At 41.9% G+C, this 19,875-nt stretch overlaps 1 protein-coding gene across 1 annotated transcript in view; it reads left to right on the top strand.

The window, feature by feature from the left end:
- TRRAP (transformation/transcription domain-associated protein) overlaps positions 1-19,875 on the top strand; it is a 116,318-nt gene that overhangs the window by 36,821 nt on the left and 59,622 nt on the right. Inside the window, exons 25-38 of the mRNA XM_012638896.1 lie at positions 556-773; positions 879-1,076; positions 1,684-1,944; positions 2,748-2,909; positions 5,181-5,277; positions 6,633-6,754; positions 7,055-7,225; positions 10,921-10,989; positions 15,248-15,367; positions 15,943-16,062; positions 16,481-16,645; positions 16,725-16,906; positions 17,125-17,323; positions 17,764-17,892. Of these exons, the coding sequence (XP_012494350.1) occupies positions 556-773; positions 879-1,076; positions 1,684-1,944; positions 2,748-2,909; positions 5,181-5,277; positions 6,633-6,754; positions 7,055-7,225; positions 10,921-10,989; positions 15,248-15,367; positions 15,943-16,062; positions 16,481-16,645; positions 16,725-16,906; positions 17,125-17,323; positions 17,764-17,892 (2,213 nt within the window). The remainder of the gene's footprint in view (positions 1-555; positions 774-878; positions 1,077-1,683; positions 1,945-2,747; positions 2,910-5,180; positions 5,278-6,632; positions 6,755-7,054; positions 7,226-10,920; positions 10,990-15,247; positions 15,368-15,942; positions 16,063-16,480; positions 16,646-16,724; positions 16,907-17,124; positions 17,324-17,763; positions 17,893-19,875) is intronic.

The following is a 19,875-nucleotide window of genomic DNA, read 5'->3' as shown; positions in this document are numbered from 1 at the left end:
CTCAGTGTTTCTTCTTGTCAACATTGTCTTTCCAGCAAAACTAACGCTCTGTGACTTCCATCTTGCCTGGTGCTGGTACCTATGAGGCGTTAACTGATAGTTGCTGTGGCTGACTATTCTCCAACTGTGTGTGTTCTCTGTCACAGCTGTATGCTGTTGGTTTTTGTTGTTACTTGTATGTCAGGAATGTCCAGAGCATGACTTACGGTTATTCCCATGCTGTGCCCCTTGGCCTTTTAATGGTTTTTTAAAAAAGGCCAAATGAGAACCTGATTGTGGTTCTCATTTTAAATTAATACATTTTTGAGTTGTGATTGACAAAAATCTGAAAACGATACACTATATCATGGAAAATACATAGAAAACAGCCTTAATGGGAATCAGACCACTTAGTTACAAATAATTGCCGTTTAACAGAAGTTGGTTTAAGGTTTCAGTGCTGGCTTTTATTGACTTCCTAACCTCAAAGAAAGCATGAAGTAGTTTTGCAGTTTAAGGGGACAAGAGCGTTCATGTAAGTGAACTTTCTCACGTGCCCTCCACCTCTCCTTGTAGGTCCTTTCTTGCTCCCTTGCTACCAAGTGGGCAGCCAGCCCAGCACAGCCATGTTTCACAGTGAAGAAAATGGATCGAAAGGAATGGATCCCTTGGTTCTTATTGATGCAATAGCTATCTGTATGGCATATGAAGAAAAGGAACTCTGCAAAATCGGGGAGGTGGCCTTAGCTGTGATATTTGACGTTGCAAGTATCATCCTGGGCTCAAAGGAGAGGGTAAGGAAGGATTGAGGAATATCTTCTGATTTTAGGGGTGTTCATGCTTGAAACTGGTAGTTTAAGAATTGCAATAACGCATCATGGTTTGTTCCTTTTCTCTAGGCGTGCCAGCTGCCCCTGTTTTCATACATCGTGGAGCGCTTGTGTGCGTGTTGTTACGAGCAGGCGTGGTACGCAAAGCTGGGGGGCGTGGTGTCCATTAAGTTTCTCATGGAGAGGCTGCCTCTCACTTGGGTTCTCCAGAACCAGCAGACGTTCCTCAAAGCGCTTCTCTTTGTCATGATGGACTTAACAGGAGAGGTAGGTGACGGGTGGCCCCATACCGAACCAGGCTGTTTTCAAGAAGCTAATTGCTAGAGAACAGTTAGTATTAGATGATTCTGCAAACGTGCTGTCCTAGCAGATTTCATTACAGCATCTTTAATGAAAGGACTGCTCAGAACCCCCGTAGGCTTTCCCTGGGTATCTCAATAGCCGGTTGCCATGATAAGCAACAGTCACGGGCCAGGGTACTTACCACAGTACACCTGAAACAGGGAATACCGCTTCCCATGTACTGCAAAAGTTTCCATAGGAGTTGCATTCTTTGTGAACCTGTGTGCAGATATGACTCACCAATAGAGCAGAGTGGGCATTGCCAGCTTCTCTGTTTGGTAAATGCAAGGTCCTGTCTAGATCCGCATTTTCATTTCTCAATGATGTACAAGAATTACCTAGCAGAAGGTGATTCAGGTACCGAAGTACCCAGTGGATGCTATGAAGTGGGCTTATTAAAGCAGCTGGTGTGAGGGGCGTGCATCCCCCAGTGGCAGCATTTGTGGCAGACAGGTGTGCAGGAGATGGCTGCAGTGGGAGGGTATTGCCCCACCCACCCACCCTTTTGTTCTAAAGTGTCCTTGGCCTGCAGGTTTCCAATGGGGCAGTTGCCATGGCAAAGACCACCCTGGAGCAGCTTCTGATGAGGTGTGCGACACCTTTAAAAGATGAGGAGAGAGCCGAAGAGATTGTGGCAGCTCAGGAAAAGTCTTTTCACCATGTGACACATGATCTGGTTCGAGAAGTCACCTCCCCTAACTCCACCGTGAGAAAACAGGCTATGCATTCACTGCAGGTATTGGCCCAGGTCACTGGAAAAAGTGTGACAGTGATAATGGAGCCCCATAAAGAGGTGAGATTTCTGTCGCCAGACCCTTTTTTATTTCTCCCAAATTCGAGTTGAGATGCTATTCAGTTTATAATTTTGTATCCATATCACAAAGTATAATTGTCTCTCAGTACCCAAGGGGGATCAGTTCCAGGACCCATTGTGGGCACCAAAATCCCAGGATGCTCAAGTCCCTTAAATAAAATGGTGTAGTATCTGTAACATCCTCCTATATACTTTAAATCCTCTCTAGATTACTTATAATACCTAATACAATGTAAACGCTATGTCAGTAGTTATGATACTCTGTTGTTTTTGTGTTTTTTTTATTGTTGCATTATTATTTTTAATTTATTTTTTTCTCGAGTATTTTCCACCCATGGTTGGTTGTATCTGTGGATTCGGAGCCCTCAGATATGGAGGGTAACCTGTACTGTTGGTGGGCTCTTGTTCACCTCAGATATGCAAGTAACAGTGTGCTTATATTATGGCTACATCAGTAATTGTTTGTGTCAAGAGAACAGAGTGGTTTCCTGAGTCTGTATGGCACAGTCTGGTAGTTTTTTTTTTATTTTTTTGTTTCTGATTTTTCTTCTTAAGAGAGGTTACCCTGGAGCCTTAGAAATCAAACATATCTCACGTGCCTATCCGTGACCCAGTTTTAGCACATGGAACATATTCGTCCTTCCCTAATTAGAGGACGTCTATAATACCTTTTTATTTTACTTACAGTTTTCAAATTGGTCATTGTTGGGGATATTGTGACCAGAGGTATTTGGTTTTCAAGGGGTAGCTGGTTAACGAGGCCGCCTCCTTTTCTTTCCCAGGTCCTCCAGGATATGGTCCCACCTAAGAAGCACCTGCTCCGACACCAGCCTGCCAACGCCCAGATTGGCCTGATGGAGGGGAACACGTTCTGTACCACGTTACAGCCCAGGCTCTTCACAATGGATCTTAACGTGGTGGAGCATAAGGTGTTCTACACAGAGGTAGGGGGGTGGTGGTGTGGAGTGGTGTGGATGGTGATGAGGTGTGTCTGCTAGCCTGTCTTTGTACTCGAAGACTGGTCAGGCAGCATTCAGAGAAGGCTCAGGCGGTGACCCGCAGGTAACCAGCCATAACCTGGCACAGCACTCTGAGCAGGTATGTTGCATCTGGGCTCGGGTAGAAAGGAGGCATAGTGATATTCATGGAGATGTTCAGAGAATGCTGGTGTTTTCTGAGTTCTTAGACTCTGTTAGCCCTTGTGGGGAACCTTGCTCTAATTTAGGGCCTCGAAGTTGTATTTTAAACATAAGACTGCACACATCTGCTTTAATTACTGTGATATCAACTGGCACCCAGAATAAGCTGGCCCAGATCAAGTGCCAATTTATTGAACTTATTAATCATTTAAGTGTGCCATGTGTCGTTGACAGTGTCACAAAATACCCTTAGTTTTGATAGTACCCTGTGGAGCGTAGATACTGTTTATTCTCATTTTAAAGGTATGGAAACTGAGCCTTAGGGTTTATTACTTACCTAAAGCCACAGAGCAGGTGAGCCGTAGAGCTTAGATTTGAACCAAAGCTGTTATTTTAAAGCAAGGTTCCTAATCATTGCACTAACTCATTTTGCTTAGTGGACATGCCCCTTGATCTAAACACAGATGCTGGCAGATGGAATTTTATAAGTATTTGTCACTGTAAACATCCCAGTGTGAGATGATACCAGACAGTGATAAATAAATTAAATTGTAGATATTACCAAATTATAAACATTAGTTCTTAGAGTACAGTAATGGTCTGGTGATCAGTCCCAGTTTGAAATTTTATGAGACATAAATCATGCTCCTGGAGGCATTGTCAGAGTGCGCTGAGGCAGAAATCACAGGGAGCAAATTCCTGCTGCAGACGACGTCTGAATTTCCAATTAGGAAAATTTACCTCTCGTGTTTTTAAAATTTTTTTTTTAAGTCCTATGTTTCTGCTTGGACAAATGTTTATATGGTCATAGGGTCTAGCTCTGATCTTTCAAAACTTGTTATATCCCCTGCGATCCCCTGATCGCTCGTCAGGCTTCACACAGAAGGTCAAGAGCCTCTAGGAGATGGGAGGACAGCTTCCCTTGGCTGTTCTGAGACAGATGTGCTATAACCTGCATGAGGAACTCACTAAACTTAAGACCCGAACCTGGCAGGGTCAAGGACACGAAACCGGTTTTCCAAATATTTATCAGTACACTGGCAACATCAGAACATGTGAGGATCTTTTGAAAGTTAGACTCTTGAGTCCTCTCCCTGGAGATTCAGGTTCAGTAGATGTGGAGTGAGACCTGGGAAGCTCCTGTCTAAAAGCTTCCCCAGTGATTCTGGTGGATGACCATGATTCTGGTAGGTGACCATGTTTGGAACACTGACTTTGTATTGTGACCCAATTCTTTCTCATTCTCTCTCTTTCTCCCTCTCCCCACTCCATTACACACACATACACCTACATATATACACACACACATAGACACGTGTCCTTACGTGTATAAGGAGAATGTTTCTGAAGGTCATACAGGGACCTAGTAACAGTGGTTTCCTCTGGGGAGAGAATGGGGTAGGAGGCTTGAAGTGCTTTTCAGTGTATATCCTTTTCTGCTGTTTTAAATCTCTTTCCAGGTAGGAATCTTTAAGGAAAAAAAAATGGTAAAAGTCTATACTAGTTTTCCAGGATGTAAATAAAGAGAAAGGGAAAATAGTAGTAGAACACCATATGTTACTTTAGATAACCGACATATATACCTGTGTGGTGCAATGTCTGGAAAGATAGCCACTGGAATTCCCAGTGACATTCAACTTCCTTCTTATGCTTTTCTATACTTGAAAAGAAAAAAAAGGGTATGAGCACGAGAACATTTGAATTATAGCCCACCCTGTTTCTCGAACACTGGCCTAAGGCACTGAGAGCTGCTCTGAATGAGGAGGAGGTGTCCCCGCCATCATGGGATTTGCAGTTAAAGCGGCCTCCTGTTTTTTCTGAAAAAACATTATGGTATCAGAGTGGGTGAGAAAGAGTCTAGGAATTTATTTCACTAATGAGGTTAACTGAGTTTTGCTTTAGAATAAGGAAGTTCGGTCACACTTTGATACTTCAGTTCTTTAGGATTTGAGTTTAGTTTGTCAGCTGTTAATTGTGTTGCAGTGTGTGTGGAAGATTGCTGTGTTCTGTTATTTGCAAGGTTTTTGTGTCTTCGCAGTAAGAGTGGGCTAAATCAAGTCGTTTTATTTTTTGCAGCTGTTGAATTTGTGTGAGGCTGAAGATTCAGCTTTGACAAAGCTGCCCTGTTACAAAAGCCTTCCATCGCTTGTACCTTTACGGATTGCAGCATTAAGTAAGTTAATGTAAAACTGTAACAAGTTATAGGGTATAAAAGTGAAGGGAGACTGACTACTGAGGAAGTCTACAGGAAAAAAAAAAAGTGAAAGGAGACAGTAGCCTTTTTTGTTGTTGTCTAATTTTTCTGACTATTTAAGGTGGGATCAAAAAATAATGTTTGTTTATCAAACTGTATAATGAGATATCATAAGATTATTGTTAGGATTTAAGTAATTTATACTTTATAATAAACCCTTTATTCTGTAGTTCTCTTACGAATCAAACGTTCTGGTTTCAGAGAATTGTCATAGCATTCATATACTGCCATTTTCATCAGAATCAGAGTGTGTAGTAAGGTATCCTATAACTGTTACAGACTTTTAAATGACTCGGAAGCATTTGAGAATCCTGCACTCTTAGATTTTCCCAAGGAACCTCAGTTGTCATTGTCAAGCACAAGAATTGTGCTAAGCTTAGGAAAATATTAGATCTATATTGACTGACCCTTTTACATAGAAACAGTGAGTTTCTTTTTTGGGGGGAGATGTGAATAAATACCCAATGTAAGCTTTTTTAGTTGACTCCTTGTTTTGATTTTTATGCCCTTAATAAAATATTGCTAGAATCTTCCTTGAATTAGAGCTGGAGAGCTGAGAGGCAGACCACAATACCCGAGTTTGAGGATGGGGGTAGAACGTTCCAGACAGGGCAAGCTAAAGCGAGTGGGGGGCAACTAGGGAGAAGATGTTTGGCAGCTTCTCACTTCTCCTGTTGGGGTCCCTGTCTTTTTGGGCCTCTCATGCACCTTCCCTTGTTAAAATGTTCTCTCTTAATTAACATACGGGGTTGAGATATGTCTCCTTTCCTAAGAATATTTGCATTTTCAAAGACTTAAAGCCTTTAACCCCCAAAACTGGGCAGTGAAGAAAAGCTGGGCTGTTGTGTGTCTGTCCCCTGCATCCCCTGTTACCAGAGGGACGGAGGCTATGCCCTCAGCATCGTTCAGATGGGCCTGCCTGCAGGCTGGCGCACTCTTACCCTGTGAGGATGTCCTGGGGGATAGGGGTGTCAGTGGCAGTCCCCTTCTTCTCCCTCAAGCCTTTCTTCGTCCCACCTGGAGGCTCAGATTTATTACAGCCTTGCTGGCAAGCTGCTGACTTCATTCTTAGGTAATGCTGAACACATGGGTGGAAGACCATGCATTCTTTTGTCTTTCTGGAAGCCAGATATGAGGAAAAAGGGTTTTAGTGGTTCATACAATATTTTTGTTGGTTGGTAGGAGACTCTAGAGAAGAAGATTATTTGAGTATTTTTCAGGTTAATGAATTTTTCAGGTTAATAATGAAATTGTACTGATTTCTCTCCCTGAAGATGCACTTGCTGCCTGCAATTACCTTCCTCAGTCCAGGGAGAAGATCATCGCTGCACTCTTCAAAGCCCTGAATTCCACCAATAGTGAGCTCCAGGAGGCCGGAGAAGCCTGTATGAGAAAGGTGAGAGAGAGCGTGCGCGTACTCTGTATTAAGAGTTCTTCCTGTTTATCTCTGTGTAAACAGTTCTGTAAGCCTGGAATTCTGTCTGTGGTTGCTGTACACTTGATTGTAATCAGTCTTAAGTTTTTTAAAATACTAAACAGTAAAGATAAATCTTCCTCATTTCATCATAAGTTTCTGGAATATATAGTATATTGTCTGGAAAATAAACACTTGCTGCTAGAATTGAATATGAGTTCCATTCTATTATGAAGTATTCTCTGTTGTCTGTTTTTCTTTGTAACTTTTCTTTTTTAATAGTTTTTAGAAGGTGCTACCATAGAAGTAGATCAGATTCACACACACATGCGACCTTTGCTGATGATGCTGGGAGATTATCGAAGCTTGACCTTGAATGTTGTGAATCGTCTGACTTCTGTTACCAGGCTCTTCCCAAACTCTTTCAATGATAAATTTTGTGATCAGATGATGGTAAGCCAAATGTGTTTAAACACATTATTCTATAATAAACTTGAAAAACTTAAATTATTTTTAAAATAGGTAATATTATACATTCACGTAGTTTAAAAATCGGAAGGCGTAAAAGGGTTCACTGCAAAAAATGTCCCCCATCCCTGTTTTCTGGCTGCCCAGCCCCCCTTCCCAGGGACAGTTAGGAACAGCAGTTTCCTATGTGTTCTGGAGAGGTTTTACATGTCTAAGAGGACATGTGATTATTCTTTTGTTTCCCGTATTAAGAGGCATAATATACACATAGTTCTTGCTTTTTCCACTTAATAACTCCATCATTTCATTTTGGTACATAAAGTGCTTCTTCATTCTGTCTTATGGCTATGTAATGTTTCATTACGTGGACTTGCCATAATTTATTTAACCACTCCCCCACTGACGACCGTTTAGATTATTCCCAGTCTTTTCATTATAGACAATGATGCAACGAAAACAAACATCCATATGTTTTCCAAACTAAGTAACCTTCAATTATTTTGACATTTTAAGATACGGAAGGTATTTTTTTGTATTGGGTACACCTTTCTCCCAGCTGTAAACAGGAGAGTAGACAGAGATTATATAGTTGTAGATATATTGTATGTGGAGTGTAGCTATATAGCATATATATATGAAAACCACACACCTTTTTACCTCATATATGTACTGGTTTCTTCATATCTATAGACACCTAAATAATGACGAAAACATCAAAATTGTTAAGTGGTGTCCTAATATGTTGTCATTGAGAAACAGAGTACGATATGGAAGTAAATCTTGCAAATTGGAGACTGCTTTTCCTTAAGCTTCCAAATATATTAGTATACTTACATGTATACATTCACAAGAGAGGTTAAAGTAAATGAAATTATATCATTTCCTAATCAGAGCACATCAAATGTATGCTTTTTCTTATATCCTCTATTACGACTTTGGTGCTTTCATATGTGAGGTCTGTGCCTGTGTTCTAAATGTCCTAATGCTTTTATACTCCTCTCCTTTTGAGAAGTAATATGTTTCTGTCCCTTGTTAGCGGCTGTCATTTCTTTCTACATTTGCATGCCTGAAGCGACTTTGGTTTTTTTGTTTTGTTTTGTTTTTTAAACCCCCAATCTAGCCCTTCATCAGATTGTAGGAAGCTACAAATTCATTCAGTGAACATTGTCCAGATTTTTTTTAGTACGCATGAAGACAACTGCCTTAAGGTCTATAGTTTCTGACTAAGGCCAGTGGTCTTTTTCCTTAAAATAAAGCACGTGGGTTTTTTTTTATTTTGTTTTTTTGAGACAGAGTCTCACTCTTTTGCTCGGGCTAGAGTGAGTGCCGTGGCGTCAGCCTAGCTCACAGCAACCTCAAACTCCTGGGCTCAAGCAATCCTTCTGCCTCAGCTTCCCGAGTAGCTGGGACTACAGGCATGCGCCACCATGACCGGCTAATTTTTTCTATGTATTTTTAGTTGTCTGATTAATTTCTTTCTATTTTTAGTAGAGACGGGGTCTCGCTCTTGCTTGGGCTGGTTTCGAACTCCTGAGCTCAAACAATCCGCCCGCCTCTGCCTCTCAGAGTGCTAGGATTACAGGCGTGAGCCACCGCGTCCGGCCAGGCACGTGGGTTTTGTATTGACAGTTTATTCAGGGAACTCTCCCCCCTTTTCTGACATTAATAGCTGCTTTCTGAGTGATTGAAATTCCCCAGTCTGCTGTTTATCCAGACACTTGGATCTGGCACCCACCTCTGCTGAGTCCAGCCTGGACTTAACATCGATGATGCTCCTGGGTTTAGTGGCTCAGGCCTTCTTGAATTATCCTGTGCCTGCCATGGTCTGCCAGGGTGGTGATAAAGGACACATTAGTCCCTGCTTAGTCATGTTCTTGGGAACCAAGCTCATTCACTGATGGGCTTTTGTTTTACTTCATATATGTTTTTGAGGTTAATAGCTCAAGCATTCATCATTATTTTAAGAGTTAAGACATCTTACCTTTCTTTAAGAGTTTTTATAATTTTAGCCCTTACGTTTAGGTCATTGAGCCATTTTCAGTTAATTTTTGTATATGGCTAGATAAGGGTCCAACTTCATTTTTTTTTTTTTAAATGATCCTAAGGTCTATCCTTCACATCCAACTTCATTCTTTTGTTTATGATGTTCAGTTCCTTTCTTTAAATTTGAACTGTTTAATATTTGACCTTGGAATCTTTCATGGTTAGTTATTTTAAATATTTCCTCGTTGAACTAAAAATAAATTTTATATAGCAATTGGAGTCATTCTTTTTCTTTGGGAAATCTAAAAGCAGAAAATAATGATGTGGCTGGACATCATCTACACCTTTAATTCTGTTACTCTCATTTATATCTTTGTGTAAATAGCCATTCTAGTAAGATGTAGATTTCATGAATTTATATTCTGGTGATTAATATCCTTCAGGGAATCTTATTGGTAAAATGTTGTTAGTTTAGTACTTTGAAGAAATATATATTATTTTATGCATTTCTCAAGTAACACTGACCCTGCAAGATGTAGCTGTTCCATGAAAACCAGTTCATTTGCTGTGTAAGCTTGGCAGACACAGCCTCTTGAAGTTTGACATGGACTACAAGGACATTAAAGGCTCAGAGAAGCCTTGTCTTACAGAACAGCGTTAGATGTCTAAACCGTTATCTCCCAAGCCTATTTCACCATGGAATCCTGTTTAAAGCAACTTGCTAACTTCCTGTGGGACACCAGTGTTCTGAAGAACAAGTTTGGACAGTGCAGGATAATAAAGATGCACCTGTTACTTGCGTGCTCTTGTTGTGGTTTAGCTTTAGGCTCTGAGCACTCGTCTGCCTGCCTGGTTTTGCCGGACATGGGGCTGGAGTCTGGCTGCCACATGCCCAGGTTAGGCTAAAGTCAGGATCTGTCTTGCCATGCACTCGTATCAAATGCGGAATCTTGTTACAGAACTGTAGCCCTTGTTACGCACAGAACAGAAGTATTGCTATGGTGCTAATTTGCTTGGCCCCTGACCAAGTAGGGCCCATGTTTATCTTCCCAGCCTCCCCCAGCATCCCCTGCTCCCACCCCTTGTCACCCTTGTGCCCACAGGTCTTCAGCCACCATGTCTGCCTTTCTTTGGCTTCAGGGCCCTGTCCCTCCTCTCTCTGCCCTTCTGTTTCTGGCATGTCTGCCTCCTTTGAGCCACATCCTCAGTGGGGACCACCTGGCCCCTCAGCCTTCATCTGAAGCTGGTTCCTGTTGTCCTTGTGACACGCACCGTAATTGTAGTCACACACAGCAGGTACCTTTGTGTTTTACCTGTTTTCCCACCGCACCACGAGCTCCACAAGGACAGGGATTATGTGCGCCTTTCACTTCTACCCTGATTCCCAGTGTATGGCTGTGAATAAAACAAATTTCACACAAAGTAGAACGGCAGGGCCTGGTATTGGAATGACCAGGTTCAGGATATTTTCTTTTTTTAATCAGGCAAATTCAGCCTTTTTATTTACAGAACATAAACAGATGCCGATTATTCTCATCTCTAGTTCAATGGTTGGGCTATTTCAATAATGGAAACACCACAGTTCTGATGTTAAGTACAATGGGAATCAATGATTGTGTTTCCACCCAAGAGCAGTATCTTGGAAGTGAAATACTCGTGAAGGAGAAGTTGTGTCTGAGGCTGTGTTTCTTCCACAGCAACATCTGCGCAAGTGGATGGAAGTGGTGGTCATCACCCACAAGGGGGGCCAGCGGAGCGACGGAAACGTGAGTGACTCGTTTGCTTCTGGGCAGGGCACCCCCGCCGCGCACTGTGGTGTCGGCACCGGAGCAGTGCTCTTACCTAACATGCTGGTCAGGTCTAGTTTTATGTATTATGGGCCATGTAAATTGTTAGACACGTTTTCTTAGTATTTTGCTTTTATTTCTCTTAATTGCTGAACATTCCTTTTTATGTTTCTTTAAAATCTCCCTTTTGTTCACTTTAATATGATGTTTCTATTGATGAGAATTCTGGGACGTTTGAAATGTTTGTATTTCAATTTTACTAGTTCTGCTTTAAACAGTGTGTTTTCTAGACTGTTCTTGGCAGCTGCTGTTTACATGGTGGTGCGTGCCTCAGCTATTGTTCCCATTGCTTTCCATCACTGGGTGGTCGGTAAATGTTTGCGCTTAATCATTATTGTCTGATGAAACCAACTAGAGATGTTTTTAGGACTTTATAAAGTATTAAGGAGAATGTAAATAAGGCATCACATAAATATTGGCATGTATGCTTTCTAGGTCTAAACCCTCCACCCCAGTTATTTGCCATAAGTTAAATGACTAGCACTTCAAAGTACATTTATATGGTTTTGAGGGGAAACCACTGTAGTTAAATCTTTTAAGTATGTGATATGGGTCATTAAAGATTTAAAAATGCATGCTTTCTGCTGTTTCTAATCTAATACTGTATATGTTAATTTTTTTGAAGTATTTTTTTAAGTTGATAATGTCCTATCAGTGGAATTGTATCTTCCATAACACCTAGTGAAATTTCACAGCAGTGTCCCTGTTAGGGACTTCCTCACAGTTCTTCAGAGGCATAATTAAGTGGCTTTTGTCCTTTTGTGCCTTCATTGGATGTGTTTCATCCCAATTTGGAATTTTTGTGTTTTTTTGGCTTTTTTATGCTTTGTTTTGACCATTCTGTGTCAAGGTGTTTTGTTTATGTAAGTCTTGTTTCCTGCTGCTTCTAAACAGCCAACTAAGCAAAACTAAACCAGGACTTAAAACTTTTTTTTTTTTAGAAGTAATATACCATGCATGGCCCCTTTGAAGGTTTGTTACTTATACATGTGGACAAAGGTCAAGAAATCTTCACGGAGGAGAGCAAAGGGTACTAATACAGCCCAGCTCTGGGGAGCAGGCGCAGGTGCCTCTGTGCTGCTCCTCTCCACCTAGCATCTGCTGGGTACTCTGGCTTTAAGTTTTATGTTTGTTCTTACGATAAGCTGTTCTCTGAAACACAGTTCTAGAATAAACATTTAAAATACATAGTGGGTAAATGACTTCAATCAAATGAAAAAGATTTCATAAACTTAGCAGCACATTATTTGGAGGTAGGGAGCAGTTGTATAGGGGACAGAGTCATGGGTGTGGGGGAGTCCTTTAGCCCCCCCGGGACATTTTCATCCTCCTATGAATGTGTCACCTGAACAGCCAGGGCAGGTCCAGCTCTGGGAAGTCAACTGCATGTCCAAAACTTGGAGGCCACAATGTTTTGGGATCCAGAGGCAGCCAGCATGGCTGTAGCTTCATCCCCTAAGCCCAGGGCCACGCCACTGTCCTCTTGAGCTCTGGTCATCCGTTTTTATGGATGTTAAACAGGATGGGGAAGGGATCCTGGAAAGTAGTTTGTTTCTGCTTGGTAGAATCCCCAGATAACATTGCTTAGTTGAGATACTATCATTGAAGATATGTTAAATAGTTGAATAAAAAGTAAATAAAAGTTCCTCTGTAACTTCGGGTACCCATGATGATCAGAGCTTTGCCCCATCACCATGTTTAGGAATCTTCCCTTTTTAACATTGAGCTTATGGGGGAGAATGCGTGGCCAACCACCTGCTGTGTGTACACACACGCACATGCACACAGACACACAAAGCTAGTTTTAGGAAGACCATGCTTCATCTCACAAGGTAACCCAGCTCTCCAGTGGGTGGTGTCATGGCCTGTGGGTTTTTATGTGAGGGGAGCCTTAGACATGTATAATTGATAGGGCTAAACCACCTGGTCCTCTTCTGACTTTAGCTGGGAAACAGGGTTTGTTTTTTTTTTTCATATGTTAGCACTTCCCATAAAACCTTCAATTATTCACTCTAAAAAAGAGATTTTTAAAAATTTATTTGCATATAACAAGGTCTTACAGTTTCCCACCCCCCTACATAAGAATTCTGAAATTCTATTTTGAAAATTGGATTTAGGGAAGAAATCCACTCTATTAGACACTCTATCAGAAGGGCTGTGTTTGACATCTGAAAGGTAGAAGGTGTGCTTCTCGCTGTTGAGCATTTGTTAATTATTGTGTGCTTTCTGATAATTGTGTCTTTACTGTCTTGTTAACTCCAATAACCCTTGCTGTGTTTGAGTATATGGGAAGTTTTTATGTAAATAACATAAATAGAAAAAAGATGATTTTCCTCCCCATCCTCAGGAAAGCATTTCAGAGTGCGGGAGATGTTCCTTGTCTCCATTCTGTCAGTTTGAGGTGAGAACAACCTATTAAAAGTCAGTTTATGACTTGCAATGTGAAGAACAGTTTATCTTTTCTTTTCTTTTCTTTTTTTTTTTTTACCTTTTTGTTGCCTTTTTTCATGCTGTAATTTTTGTTTTGGTTCAGCCTGCCATGGAAGGGGTAGAGGTGAGAATTTCAGTGGAGTTGCAGGAGGGGGTTGTCGTACTTGGTTTTGCTGTGACTTGTTAGCTGTGTTGTGGTTCTGTAATGGACAGAGTGCGTTGTGCCTTTGAGTGCTGTGAACTGTATTGTCAGTCTGTGGCAGTTGTATTAGTATCATTGCTGTGAACTGTCCGGATGCCAAGCATGTTCTATTATATATCAGGACGTTTTAAGCAAGATCACGTTAGATGTTTTAAGCAAGTTCATGTTAGAATTGCAATATCTCAACACTATTTAAGATTGAATTGGAGTTTGCTATCATAATGGTTATCTGAATGCATACATCTAACAACCTTCTGAGAGGAAACTCCACAAAGAATATATTATACCTGCTAGAAATTGGGAGTAATTATATTTTCTTGGACACCACTGCCTTGCTGATTGCCCTGAATTTAAAACCGCATCGTTCCATCCACCCACCCGCCCAGTTCTCTTCATGTCTCCAGCACACACTGATGCAGTCATCACACTGTGGGACTTTGGGCAAGCTCCGAACTTTTCCTCGTCTGTAAAATGGGGATCATAACATCTGTCATTCCTGTCTTCCAGTGGTGTGGTGACAGTGCTTTGAAATGAAAGACCAGAGTGTAAAAGTTCCATTTTAGAATGTTACAATTTCAGGATGGAACTTACTCTATCCGAAGACTTGCAAATTCTGTAAAAGAGAACTCTAGAGGTGGGATGGGGATGGCATGAGCTCATTTTCCTCATTTCTTGCCTATCACCCTGTAATGCCTTTTGGTGTAAAGAGAAATTTGAAAAGTGTGTCAAGCGCTGCTGGGAGCGAGGTCCCTCCTGGCCAGTGTTATCGTCCCCATTTTATCATGCAGAGGGTGGTGAATGTCGAGTCGCACACGGTGCAGGGTGGCTTCTCTTCCCTCTGGCCATGTAGAATTCCTTTGAATGGCAAAACTTCAGAAACTGAGAGGAGAGAGCTGGAATGATGCTCAGAGCAACCCACCACTGAGCTGTTAGATGTTAGAAAGTACAGAACTCTCGGCATTTCACACATTTTTCATACTATTCAATGGAGCCGTTTTTCAGATTTATTTTTAAACCTGGTTGACAAATACGTAATACCACAATCAGTTGTTTGTTTATATTGCTATTTAGTTTCAGGATAAATACTTAAATATTTTTTGAGAAACTTTCCCTTCTAGATTTTGGGGGCACAAGACGTCTATGTCCGTAGACCTTAGTGTATTGGGAAGACCCCATGATGCTACGGCAAAGCGGGGTAGTCCTCACGCTCTCCTGGTCACAGGTGCCACTGTCCACCCTTCTGCGAGGGGGACTAGCACGCTTGTCAGTGTGCATGAGAACAAACAGTCCAGTCACATCAGGTACACACAATCACCTCCACCCTCCCTTTGACAGAGGAACCCTGAAGGCCATGGGCAGTTAGTTTCCTTAGGACAGGCATAGTCGTAACCTAAGACCGGTAAGTTGTGGCTTTTTACATGTTAACTCCTTGCTTCATTGGCTAGCCTTGCGAATGCGGTTAGACTGTAGCGGGTCTGTAGTGATGTCCTCCTTTCACTAGCAAAATTAATTGACCTGTTTATAATTTCTGGTTTTCTTTATTAGGAAATGAAGATTTGTTCAGCAATAATAAACCTTTTTCATCTGATCCCAGCTGCACCTCAGACTCTGGTCAAGCCTCTGTTAGAGGTTGTGATGAAGACAGAACGGGCAATGCTGATTGAGGTGCGGCTCAGACTGGGGGTTAATCCTCTTTCTTCCTTCCTCTGGTGTTTGTCGTATTTCCACTTTGTTATCTTTTTTTTTTTTTTTTTTGAGACAGAGTCTCACTGTGTTGCCCGGGCTAGAGTGCCGTGGCATCAGCCTAGCTCACAGCAACCTCAAACTCCTGTGCTCAAGCGATCCTCCTGCCGCAGCCTCCCGAGTAGCTGGGACTACAGGCATGCGCCACCATGCCCAGCTAATTTTTTCTATATATTTTTAGTTGTCCAATTAATTTCTTTCTATTTTTAGTAGAGACGGGGTCTCGCTCTTGCTCAGGCTGGTCTCGAACTCCTGAGCTCAAACAATCCGCCCGCCTCAGCCTCCCAGAGAGCTTGGATTACACACTTTGCTATCTTTTAAATGGGTTAATCTAAGAGTATGAAGATGCTAGATATTGGTGTTTACCTACGGTTATTAGTGTACCCCAGTTGTGGTGGGGGGAGTGTGTGTTCTTACTGTGTTAGACACGGAGACAAAAAAGCCTCAAGCCCTGAGAAGAGGAAGGTACGAGGTGTGGTGTCCCCTGGTGTTTGCAGGCGGGCAGTCCATTCAGAGAGCCTCTGATCAAGTTCCTGACTCGGCACCCCTCGCAGACGGTGGAGCTGTTCATGATGGAAGCAACCTTGAACGATCCCCAGTGGAGCAGAATGTTTATGGTGAGAGCTGTGAGCAGCTGGAGTTAGGGGTCCCTGCAAATTTTTGTCAGCCAGTGTGCTCTAAAATGTTAAATTCATATTTCATTCTTCAGTGTCCTGGCTTCATTTTTCTTAGATGCATCTGAATGTTGGAAACATCATTGCCATTTGGTTGTGTATATGAAAAGCTCAGATCCAGGAATCACTCTTTGTAGGATTTTGGTGGTGATGAATTAATGTACTGCCAGGATTATAAAATCATAATTATAAATTATGACTATTTAAAAGGGGTGCTTTACAGGATTCTCTCTCTTTTTTTTTTTTTTTCTTTTAGCCTGCCTTGAGAAAGTTAGGAAAAAACCTTAGAATTCATGTCCTCTAACCATTTTTTGTGAGTTTGTTTAGCTTAAGACAGCTTTCCTGCTTGTTTTGCTTTCAGAGTTTTTTAAAACACAAAGACGCCAGGCCTCTGCGGGACGTGCTGGCAGCCAACCCCAACAGGTTCATCACGCTGCTGCTTCCCGGGGGTGCCCAGACCGCCGTGCGCCCCGGCTCACCCAGCACCAGCACCATGCGCTTGGACCTCCAGTTCCAGGCCATCAAGGTGGTGTCTCTTCTTTAGGCTCCGGAATTCCCAAAGGTTTAATCAAGACCCAGTTCCCTAATTATCTCTTCTTTGACAGATCATAAGTATTATAGTAAAAAACGATGACTCCTGGCTGGCCAATCAGCATTCTCTGGTGAGCCAGTTGAGACGCGTGTGGGTCAGTGACACCTTCCAAGAAAGACACCGCAAGGAGAACATGGCTGCCACCAACTGGAAGGAGCCCAAGCTGCTGGCCTTCTGCCTGCTGAGCTACTGCAAGTGGGTGCACCCTATCTGCTGCACATCACATGACTTGCTCTGTCCGGAAAGCTAAACGGGAGCCTCTTCCCCAGTTTGTACAAAGCTGTAGTTCATTGGATATGTGCAGTCAGTTGTAGAATGGGCTATGACTTAGAGCTATTTAAAGCCAAGTCAGAGTTGATACATAGTTAAGAAATTGGCCATAAGTTAACCTGTTTTCTTATTTGACCCTTCAGAAGGAATTACGGAGATACAGAATTGCTGTTCCAGCTGCTCCGAGCCTTTACTGGTCGTTTTCTCTGCAACATGACGTTCTTAAAAGAGTACATGGAAGAAGAAATTCCGAAAAATTACAGCATTGCTCAGAAACGCGCCCTGTTTTTTCGCTTTGTAGATTTCAGTGACCCCAACTTTGGAGATGAACTGAAAGCCAAGGTGAGTCCCACTGTTCTGTGGTAGAAGGTACAGGTGTTTGTGCTGGTTTTCTAGGGAACCGTGGGCTGTTCCTGCTCTGCTATGTCTCCATGGACACTTAAACAGTTGGCCAGGCTGTGGCTCAGAAAATGCCATTGCTGAGGAACCACCGTAGGCAGATTCAGCAGTGAATCAGCCTTGAAAAGTAGTTTATTAGTTTCCTTGATTTTAGAAAATGACATTTTTGAAATGAGAAGAGGAAACCAGGCTGACGTCTCTTTTCTGCAAGTTTTAACCCTCCTTTCCGCTTGCCATTTGGATAGAAGCCAAGATTAGTTGTCGCACCCTTGGTTGAGTTCTAACTTTATGGTGTGCCCAAAACTGGCTGTCCTTCCTACCTTACTAAAGAAATAAACAGCATGGCTTTATTTTCCTTCTTCATTTTTAATTTTTTTTTGTAGGTTCTGCAGCATATCTTGAATCCTGCTTTCTTATACAGCTTTGAGAAGGGGGAAGGGGAGCAACTCTTAGGACCTCCTAACCCAGAAGGAGATAACCCAGAAAGCATCACCAGCGTGTTTATAACCAAGGTACCACTCACAGTGTGAGGGCTTGGACAGTAACTTGCAGATGAATGAATATGTGTGTTTGTGTTAGGGGAGTTCATTGATATAAGTTTATTTCCCCAAGGCTTTTATTTTTCACAGTTACGTTAGTTATAGCAGAATATCACATTATAATTCTTTTTAGTGAATTTTTAAAGACAGCCTTACTTTGGAATGAATCAGCTTTTCCTCATTAATAGATTCTAATCAGAAACAGAATATATCTCAATGAAAATTCAAATATAATGCTGGGCATGGTGGCTCATGCCTGTAATCCTAGCACTCTGGAAAGCCTAGTCGGGAGGATGACTTGAACTCAGGAGTTGGAGACCAGCCTGAGCAAGACCCCGTCTCTACTAAAAATAGAAAACATTAGCCGGGCACAGTGGTGTGCGCCTGTAGTTCCAGCTTCTCTGGAGGCTGAGGCAGGAGCATCGCTTGAGCTATGGAGTTGGAGGTTGCTATGAGCTATGATGACACCATTGTACTCTACCCAGACAACAGAGCAAGACTCTGTCTCAACAAAAAGAAAATTTAGATATCTGTTATTTTTCAAAACCCTTATAGCAGAATTTTGATATTCTATTTTCATCTTTAGCTTTGCGAAGTAATCTGTTAAAAGCCAGTGAAAATATTAGACTGAGTCCAGTTGCTGCTGTGACCCTTTCTTGCCAAGTTAATGAAAATCTGTTGTGATGGTAGTAGTGTCTGAAATCAGCTCAGGTTTTAGGGTCTCTGCATTTTTACGACAGCATTTACAGTTTGTACTAGAGAGCCTTTTTGAATTAAATACCTGCATTGTGTTATTTTCCTAAGGCTTATTGTGTTGAACGTCACTGTTAGAGATTGTGTTTTCCTTGAGATTGTTATATCGAGTGGTGTTTGTTGGGATGCAGTGATCAGCATTCCCTATCTGTAATGCAGATTAGCGTGTCTCCAGAAGTGACCACCACACATGTATTAATGTTCTTTGGAAGGACACAGCTGGTTTTCTCACCCTTTCTGTTCTGGGATCAAGGCGGAGGGGACTGTTGTTCTCATTGGCAGGTTTACCAATCCTTAAATAGTCTTTGTCCCTTGAGATGGTCCTCCTTCCTGCAGCTTCCCCTTCCTCCCTCACCCCAGGAATTAGAGCTGAGCCCAAAGCTTTATTCGTGGTCTGCATATTGATATTTTCCTCCTCTTGGGCAACTGTAGGGAGGTGGTGGCCCAGACAGAGCTCCTTCCCCTGTGTTACCTTCTCAGCCCATGTCTCTGGGTCAGATGCTGTTGACCGGGACCAGTGAGGAGTTGGGATTTTGAGTGTTGGGGTAAGGAGAAAAAGGCTGGTGGGCGAGCCTGTGGGGAGGGGCCGCCAAGAGGCAGCAGACCCAGGGAATAGAGGACCTTGATGAAAAACATAATTATGATGGAAGGCTTCAGTCTGTTTTTCAGAATTGGATGGATCTGGTAGAGGGTGGTTAGAATACTTACTTGAGTTGAATGATGCCACCATTATACTTGATTTAATATAAACATGGAGATTGTATACTTTTTTCTTACATCCGTGGAACACATACAAAAATCTATCAGATACTTGTCACATAGAAAACGGTAACAATTTTTTGAAAGTAGAGATTTTTCCAGTTTATTTTCTGATCATAATGCAGAAAAATAAGAGATAAAAGTTGACTAGGAAAAAAAAATCTCAGTTACTTGGAAATTAAGAAACTTTGTCCTAAATCACCTTGCATCAAAGAAGTCTGTCTTTCTACCTCAAGCTCCTCTACCTTCTTCTTTCTGACTTCTAAGCCTGCCCTTTTTGTAACTTCGAAATAAATTCGGTGAGTTTCCAGCTTGTATACAGATGGAAAATTGATGTGACATTATCAATTCCCTCTTTGTAAAACTTAATATTACACACACATGCGTAGTGTATATGAATTCGTGTGTGTGTATGTGTGTGTGTGTGTATAGGTTTTCTTTTTT

Source organism: Propithecus coquereli, unplaced genomic scaffold (genome assembly GCF_000956105.1).
Source record: "Propithecus coquereli isolate 6110/MARCELLA unplaced genomic scaffold, Pcoq_1.0 Scaffold137, whole genome shotgun sequence".
NCBI lineage: Eukaryota > Metazoa > Chordata > Mammalia > Primates > Indriidae > Propithecus > Propithecus coquereli.
The sequence above is the reverse complement of the archived record's forward strand: the minus strand, read 5'-3'. Positions and strand labels throughout refer to the sequence as shown.